General features: G+C 38.9%; 2 protein-coding genes across 3 annotated transcripts in view; one reads left to right on the plus strand and one right to left on the minus strand.

Moving 5' to 3' along the window:
* The window catches only part of fkbp10a (FKBP prolyl isomerase 10a), a 7,846-nt gene extending 1,724 nt beyond the window's left edge, over nt 1–6,122 (plus strand). The window contains exons 4-10 of the mRNA XM_024272539.2: nt 338–483; nt 1,046–1,235; nt 2,180–2,325; nt 2,402–2,591; nt 4,781–4,923; nt 5,013–5,176; nt 5,650–6,122. Of these exons, the coding sequence (XP_024128307.1) occupies nt 338–483; nt 1,046–1,235; nt 2,180–2,325; nt 2,402–2,591; nt 4,781–4,923; nt 5,013–5,176; nt 5,650–5,832 (1,162 nt within the window). The 3' untranslated portion in view covers nt 5,833–6,122. The remainder of the gene's footprint in view (nt 1–337; nt 484–1,045; nt 1,236–2,179; nt 2,326–2,401; nt 2,592–4,780; nt 4,924–5,012; nt 5,177–5,649) is intronic.
* Nucleotides 6,123–6,210: 88 nt separating this feature from the next.
* The window catches only part of LOC112146632 (cytosolic 5'-nucleotidase 3), a 6,625-nt gene continuing 4,038 nt past the window's right edge, over nt 6,211–8,797 (minus strand). For both annotated transcript variants that reach the window (XM_024272542.2, XM_024272541.2), the window contains exons 5-9: nt 7,257–7,342; nt 7,084–7,173; nt 6,855–7,017; nt 6,588–6,788; nt 6,211–6,511 (exon numbers count right to left, since the gene is read on the minus strand). In XM_024272542.2, the coding sequence (XP_024128310.1) occupies nt 6,401–6,511; nt 6,588–6,788; nt 6,855–7,017; nt 7,084–7,173; nt 7,257–7,342 (651 nt within the window). In that variant the 3' untranslated portion in view covers nt 6,211–6,400. The remainder of the gene's footprint in view (nt 6,512–6,587; nt 6,789–6,854; nt 7,018–7,083; nt 7,174–7,256; nt 7,343–8,797) is intronic.

An 8,797-nucleotide genomic window follows, 5' to 3' on the forward strand; every position in this document is an offset into this window, starting at 1 on the left:
ATGTGGCTAAAATATTAGCTATACTAAACAGCTTAAAAAATGGAAAACGGACTAAATTAGCCAAAATAGTTAGGATGTAGCTGAAATATTAGCCAAGCTCCAAATTAGAATAACAGAACTTAATAAATGCCAAAATTGTCCAAAAACCTAGCAAATTGCTATCATAACTTTCAACATCACTACACTCTGACTCCATATTATATAAAGTAACGACTAATCGACTATTGGATTAGTCGTCGACCATTTTACTAGTCGATTAGTCAACTAATCGTGGCAGCCCTACCCGACACACCTGTATTTCATAGAAAAACATCAATATCTTCTACTTTTCTCACAGGTACTCGAGTAACGAGACCTACGACACTTACCTCGGACAGGGCGACCTCATCAAAGGCCTTGAGGAGGGACTTCTGGGAATGTGCGTCGGAGAAAGACGGGTCATCATTGTGCCACCATTCCTGGCTTATGGAGAACAAGGCCACGGTATAGAAATATACAACATAGATGCAACCAACAAACCTTTAGCTAGCTGCTATACAGCTAGGCTCGCTAGCTCGATACAGCGGAGCTCGCTAGTGTGTTACAGCGGAGTATGCTAGCTCTATAAAGCTAAGCTCGGTACAGCGGAGCTAGCTAGAGAGCCCACTACTGCGGAGGACACTAGCTTGCTACAGCAGAGCTCGCCAGCTTGCTACAGAGGAGCATGTTAGGTCTATACAGTGGAGTTCAATACAGTGGAGCTACAACAAAGCTGGCTAGCTTGCTATAGCAGAGCATGCTATAATTTGGAACAGTGTTGTAGATAAAAGCATAAAATGCGTTTGAATGCATGCTTATATCTGTATATTGAGTCAATTTTTAGCATCAACCATTCAGTAGATGTAGCTTGTGATGTGATAAGATGTGGGTTTACACCTTCAAAATAAAATAAAATTGACTTAAAGAAAGACTTTTAATCAAATCTGATCTAGTTTTATATCTTGTTTCATTTGATTCGTCTAAAAACAAAGTTGTAATTCGAGGTTGTTTGTGCTCCTCTCCACAGGAGCGGAGATCCCCCCTCAGGCCACGCTGGTGTTCGAGGTCCTGATGGTGGACCTGTTCAACCCTAAAGATGACCTGACGGTGGAGGTGACGGAGGTCCCTGAAGGCTGCACTCGCAGGACGGTGGTTGGAGATTATGTGCGTTACCACTACAATGGCACCTTCCAGGACGGCGCCCTGTTCGACTCCAGGTACAGCCGACGACACGTGTCAAAGTCAAGATCTGGCCCTGGTCATTTTTTTTAGCCATTATTAATGGCCCGATGATATCTTACACTTATTTTGAACTTGTATAATTTTGACAAATATATTTTTATGGAGAGTAAAATATTGAAAGTTATTTAGGTTTTAAGTTGATTTATTCTGGAATAATGTTCCTGCTTTTTTTATTATTCATAATTATGTTTAAAACTTACATTTTTAAAGTTTTAAAAGTTGGCATTCTGATAGCTTTTTGAACTGTTTTGGCATTTACTACGATTTTTTTGGGCTATTTTGGAGTTTAGCTAATATGTTAGCGACACGCTAGCTACTTTGGCTAATGTAGGCTTTTTTCAGTTTTTTATGCAATTTTGAAGTTTAGCTATTTTTTCAGCTACGTGCTAGCTTTTTTGACTAACCTATGTTTTTATAAGTTTTTTAAGCTAATATGGCATTTAGCTAATATTTTAACTAGCTATCAGTTTCAGCATTTTCAGCTATCAGCTTCAGCATTTTTAAATATCAATTTCAGCATTTTCAGCTATCAGCTTCAGCGTTTTTAACTATCAATTTCGTCATTTTCAGCTATCAGCTTCAGCATTTTCAGCTATCAGCTTTAGCGCTTTTAGCTATCAGTTTCAGCATTTTCAGCTATCAGTACTAGCATCTCCAGCAGCCAAATTCAGCTTACAGCATTCACACTAGCATTATTGCAGATAATGCTATATATCTAGTTCATAATTATGTTAAAAAGTTCGTTTTTAAAGTTTTTAAAATGTAGTTTTAGAGTGTTCGATAATTGTTTATCCTGTTCGGCCCACAATCTAAGGTGTGTTTTAGATTTTGTCCCCCTGTGCGATTGAGTTTGACACCTCTGGCCTACGAGTTCAGATTTGACCTGACGTCTTTGGTTTGATCTCGTGTTGCTCCACAGCTACCAGAGAAACAGCACCTACAACACCTACATCGGGATGGGTTACGTGATCCACGGCATGGACAAAGCTCTGCAGGGTCTGTGCACGGGAGAAAAGAGGCGGATCGTGATTCCTCCTCATCTGGCGTACGGCGAGAAAGGAGTCGGTAAGGTCGACGTCTGCATGCGGATGACCCTCATGGACCCCCCCGTTGGAGCTTCTGAGTGTGGTTGGTGTTTCAGGAGGCCTCATTCCCGGTTCGGCCGTGCTCGTCTTCCACATCCACATCATTGATTTCCACAACCCCAAAGATTCCGTCCAGATCCGAGTTACCCACAAGCCCCGGGAGTGCAACGCCACCAGTGAGGCCGACGACTGGATCAAGTATCGCTACAACTGCTCCCTCATGGACGGCAGCCTTCTCTACTCCTCGTGAGCGCCCCCCGCTGTTCGCTCTGCTGTCCCCGCCGCCTCCTGCATGTAATCATTGCCGACTCGTTTTACTGGGCTGGTTCTGACAGCAGCATGCGTGTCAGCATGGCTAAAGGCTGAGGAGCTGCTCCAAGCTCCACCCTTGATGATGGGATAATTATGTGAAAGCAGTAAGCATTCACATAATTATCAATCTCCTTTCCGTACGTTTTTAAGGCTCGTAAAAACTCAATCACACCTTCAATGATTTCAGCAATCTTGGTATGAAAACGTTCAGCTCGTTCAGGACATTACTGCTTGTAATTTTGGTATTTATAAACTCTATAGTTTTTGAAATATTGAGAAAAATATAGGAAATGAATGAAAAGTTTCAAAGTTTTAAGTAGATTAGCAAAAACAAACCTTTAAATATTCATGTGCTATGTTTTATTCTTTTATACTAATTTAAAAAAATAGAGTTTACCTAATATTATACAAACATGCTAACGTTTTTTGGATAATTTAGTTTACTGAAGAATTTCAGACTATTTTGGAGTTCAGCTGGAATTTAAGCAATGTGCTAGTTTTGCTAATTTGGCATCTATTAAGGGGTTTTATGCTAATTCTGAGTTTACCTAGTATTTTACTGAGGTTTTTATAGGCTAATTTAGAGTTTAGCTTCTATTTTAGCAACAGGCTAACATTATTGACTAATTCAGTTTACTGAAAAATTTGATTTTTTTTCCCTTTTTTTTAGTTTAGGTTGTATTTAAGCAATGTTCTAGCTTTTTTGGCTAATTTATTATCTACTGAGGTTTTCTTTTAATTGTTATTTAGAGTTTAGCTACTATTTTAGCAACATGCTAACGTCTTTGGCTAATTTGTTATCTACTGAGGTTTTTACAGGCTAATTTAGAGTTTAGCTACTATTTTAGCAACATGCTAACGTTTTTGGATAATTTATTATCTACTGAGGTTTTCTTTTAATTATTATTTAGAGTTTAGCTACTATTTTAGCAACATGCTAACGTTTTTGGCTAATTTGTTATCTACTGAGGTTTTCTATTTATTGTAATTTAGAGTTTAGCTAATATTTTAGCAACATGCTAACGTTTTTGGCTAATTTGTTATCTACTGAGGTTTTTACAGGCTAATTTAGAGTTTAGCTTCCATATTACCAACACGCTAACGTTTTTGACTAATTTAATTCACTGAGGAATTTTAGGCTATTTTGGAGTTTAGCTGGAATTTAAGCAATGTGCTAGTTTTGCTAATGTGGCATCTATTAAGGTTTTTATGCTAATTTCGAGTTTAGCTTCTATTTTAGCAACAGGCTAACATTATTGACTAATTCAGTTTACTGAGAAATTTTATTTTATTTTATTTCATTTTTTTAGTTTATTTAGTATTTAAGCAATGTGCTAGCTTTTGGGTAATTTGTTATCTACTGAGTTTTTTTTTAATTGTAATTTAGAGTTTAGCTAATATTTTAGCAACATGCTAACGTTTTTGGCTAATTTTTTTATCTACTGAGGTTTTTAAAGGCTAATTTAGAGTTTAGCTTCCATATTACCAACATGCTAACGTTTTTGACTAATTTGTTATCTACTGAGGTTTTCTTTTTATTGTTATTTAGAGTTTAGCTAATATGTTATCAACATTCTAACGTTTTTGACTAATTTAATTTACTGAGGAATTTTAAGCTATTTTGGAGTTTAGCTGGAATTTAAGCAATGTGCTAGTTTTGCTAATTTGGCATCTATTAAGGTTTTTTATGCTAATTTTGAGTTTACCTAGTATTCTAGCAACAGGCTAACGTTTTTGACTTATTTCATTTACTAAAGAATTATTGGCTATTTTCGAGTCTATCTAGTATTTAAGCACTGTGCTAGCTTTTTGGCTAATTTGGAGTTTAGCTCATTTAAGCAACACACTAAATGTTTTTCGCAAAATTGGCATGTATTAGGGATTTTTAAGCAATTTTACTTCAAATTTTTCAGAAATTTAGGCCATCTTTTACACTCTTTCATAGTTCTTTAATAAAATTTCCAATATTTTAGCAAATTTAACATTTTGCAAATAGCTTTTGCTTTTTTAGCAAATCGCTTCAGAAATTAAACTAAATTGTGTCACCATTTTCAGCAAAAAGCATTCACATTAGCATTATTGCAGGTAATTGAATTGTTCTAATTAGCTGTGTTTCTGTTTAGGGACCACTACGACTCGCCTTCGGTCACAACTTTAGGAGCCAATAAAGTCATCGTGGGTCTGGAGGAAGGTCTGAAGGGCATGTGTGTGGGCGAGAGGAGGGAGGTGGTCGTTCCTCCCCACTGGGCTCACGGGGAAAACGGAGGTCAGACCTTGTAAAAATGCTGAGATGGAGTTTATTTTTGTCCTGCTCGGAGTGACGTTTGGTCTCCTTTTGTGACGGGACGCCCTCAGCTGGAGATGTTCCCAGAAGTGCAGTGCTGCTGTTTGAGCTGGAGCTGGTGGAGCTGCAGAAGGGCGTCCCGGAAGGATACATGTTTGTGTGGCTCGGCGACGGACCCGACCCCCTCTTTGACGCCATGGATATCAACGGGGACAAGGAGGTCCCTCTGGAGGAGGTAGACCCATAAACAGAGAGTTTTTAACATGTTTTGTGATATTTTTCTGATGATGGAGGACAAATATCAAGAAAATAAGCCTAAAAATTGCATTTTTGAGTATTTCTTTATTCAGAATGTTGTGAATCAGGTTTGAAACGGAGCTTATTTGTGACATAGAGCATACTCCCTCCCTTATTCTTTATCATTCACAGACAAAAAGATCCATTAACGTCTTTGTTTTTCCCGTCTGAGCTTAGTTTTGTTTCTATGCTAATGTTAGCTTGTGGGCGGGACTATTGGTGCAGAGTAACCCCGCCCCCTTCTCCTGCTCCCAATTCACAAATACATACTTTTCTCAAGAATTTTCTTCACTTATGTCCTCCATTATCAGAAAAATGTCACAAAAAGATGTTAAAACACCAAAAGTGGATATTTGAGAAAAATGTCTTAAAATAAAATAAGGAAAGAAAGTATTTTACTCTCTCCTCCAGTTCTCAAACTTCATCCACCTTCAAGTCCAGGAGGGCAAAGGTCGCCTGCGGCCGGGCATGGAGGCCGACGGCATCATCAAGGACATGTTTGACAATCAGGATCGGAATAAAGACGGAAAGATTTTGGAGGAAGAGCTGATGGTCAAAGAGGACGAGGAGCGAGTGGTACGGGACGAGTTGTGAGGGGAATGTGGTCCGGTTGTTGCCCCGGCAACAGTGAAGAAAGTTGTTTTAGAAGTTATTATGGAAGCCATTCAGACTGATATTATTGGGACGGTTCTGAGCCTGAACAGGAAGTCAGTGAAAGAAACTAAAATTATTAAAATTATCAAACATTAAAAACATCCAAGATGCAGCTAGAAAATGTTTTAATACTTAAAAGGACATCTTTATGTTTTTGTATAAATGTTTTTATGAATCTACTGGCTGTACAGTTGTTTATCTTTGATATAAAATGAACTTTTATACTTTAATATGTAAAGTTTTTGAAGTTACTACATTATTTTTAATAAGGAAAAAACATTTCATTTAAAAAGAAATTGACTTTACCATATCATTTCATTACTTTTTCATGACATTTTATTAAAAAAGATGTAAAAACATCTGTTGCCACAAACACGCGGGACGTGTGGCGTTTGTGCGTTGCTGGGACGCCACACGGTGAGGATGTGAGTTGAGAAGAAAGGTTTTGGAGCCGATCGGACTCAGACACGAAAAGTCGATCCCGGAGAGTCCACAGGATGGGAGATGTTCATTTATTGCCGGTGAGATGCAGGAGAACGGCGTTGGGGACTTCCAAGGTTTCATCTTTAATCAACACGATGTCATACGAGTCCAAATACGCCTGCTTCCTCTCCTCCACCTGAGGACACAGAAGTCGTGAGGATTTACCAGCATCAGGAGGAGCAGCAGCAGGACGAGGCGGGATCTCCACTCACCTTATCGTTGAGAAACCCGATTTTGAGGATGTTCTCCATGTCCTGGACCCCGTCAGCCATGGACAGGTCCCCCAGAGAGTCTCCCATCAGCAGCACGTTGGGGCGCGTCCGCAGCTCCTGGAAGTGTCCCGTGTTGAGCAGAGCTCCTTCTCTCTTGTTGTAAATGTGGATCAGGTCTCCCTTGAAGGCCCTCAGAACCCCCTGATCAAAACCTCGAATGAATACTTAAGTCGGAATTTAATTGATGAAACAAAACAGGACACTTACAGACTCGTCAAAGTCCATGTAGTTGGAGAAGACGTTGACGTTGGAGTGGAACACTCCGGCCTGCCGGATCACCTCCTCCAGGATGTCTCCGATTCCAGCGGAGAAGATGAGCAGAGGGATGCTGTGCTCGTGCAGGTGGTCGAAGAAGAGCTGGAAGCCCTCCCTGTGGAAGAAACCACTCCGTGTTCACTCCTAAAGGAAAACCCGTCAACACTCGGGCGGACCTCACCTCAGCATGACCTCCGACTCGCTCACGGCCTCCGCCAGCAGATTCTTTTGGATCTTCTGCTCCACCAGGAGATCGTGAGCTTTGGTCCACCTGGCAGAGCCAAAAACTGTATTGTTTTTAAGTGCAAAAAAAAACAAAACTGAGCGCTCCGGGAGGATGTTAGAGATGCTCACCATTCCACCATTAAAGGGAGCTTTTCTTCTACGGAGCGAGTAGAATCGATCTCGATGGGATAGTAGGTCTTCAGAAGATGATCCAGCTGAAGGACAGACGACAGCTCAGCTTTATTCCCACTAGAAAGGATTCAATTCAGTTTTCTAAACACAAACTGAACTAAAAACATAAATACACTTGTAAATGATTCAAACGAAAAGACATTTTCTGTGGAGAACATTTCAGATCAAACGTCAGGGAGTCTAGAAAACAGAAAAACTCCACGTCTAAACACTTCCAATTAAATTTAACAAGAATGTTTAAACGTCAATGTCAAATCCAGTCCTGGAGGGTCCGTTCAATTCATCCAAACTCCACTTTGTAGTAATTGTGCAAGTTAGATTGGTTAAAATATGTTCAAAACATTTTTTTTAACAAACTAAAAAAAAAATAAAAAAAGTAAAAACTTGAAATTAATCTGATCAGTATGGAAGCAGAAAAGAACCCGCTCTACTTTTTTTTTCATCGTTTTAGTTAGTTTTCTCGAGAAAATGTAATAATAACTCGTTATAACGAGAAAACCAAGCTTGTTATATTGAGAAAACGAGATAACTCGGTATAAGAAGAAAAAACTTTATTTTCTGGAGAAAAATGACAATAACTCGTTATCACGAGAAAACAAACTTGTTTTTTTTGAGAGAACGAGATGATAACTTGCTATAATGAGATAACAACTCGCTATAACGAGATAATAACTCATAATAACGAGATAATAACTCGCTATAACGACATAATAGCTCGCTGTAACGAGATAACTCGCTATAACGAGATGCTAACTCGCTATAACGAGATAACAACTCGCTATAACAAGATAGCTCACTATAACGACATAATAGCTTGCTGTAACGAGATAACAACTCGCTATAACGAGATAATACCTCGCTATAACGAGATAATACCTCGCTATAACGAGATAATACCTCGCTATAACGAGATAATACCTCGCTATAACGAGATAACTTGCTACAACGAGATAACTCGCTACAACGAGATAACTCGCTACGAGATAATAACTCGCTATAACGACATAATAACTCGCTATAACGACATAATAACTCGCTATAACGAGAGAACAACTCGCTATAACGAGATAATAACTTGCTACGACGAGATAACTCGCTATAACGAGATAACAACTTGCTATAACGAGATAATAACTCGCTATAACGAGATAACTCGCTATAACGAGATAACAACTCGCTATAACGAGAGAACAACTCGCTATAACGAGATAATAACTCGCTATAACGAGATAACAACTCGCTATAACGAGAGAACAACTCGCTATAACGAGATAATAACTCGCTACAACGAGATAATAACTTGCTACAACGAGATAACTCGCTATAACAAGATAATAACTCGCTATAACGACATAATAGCTTGCTGTAACGAGATAACTCGCTATAACGCGATAATAACTCGCTATAACAACATAATAACTCGCTATATCGAGATAACTCGCTATAATTAGATTATAACTCGCTATAACGAGATGATA

This window comes from Oryzias melastigma, linkage group LG8, assembly GCF_002922805.2.
Source record: "Oryzias melastigma strain HK-1 linkage group LG8, ASM292280v2, whole genome shotgun sequence".
In the NCBI taxonomy this organism is placed as follows: Eukaryota; Metazoa; Chordata; class Actinopteri; order Beloniformes; family Adrianichthyidae; genus Oryzias; species Oryzias melastigma.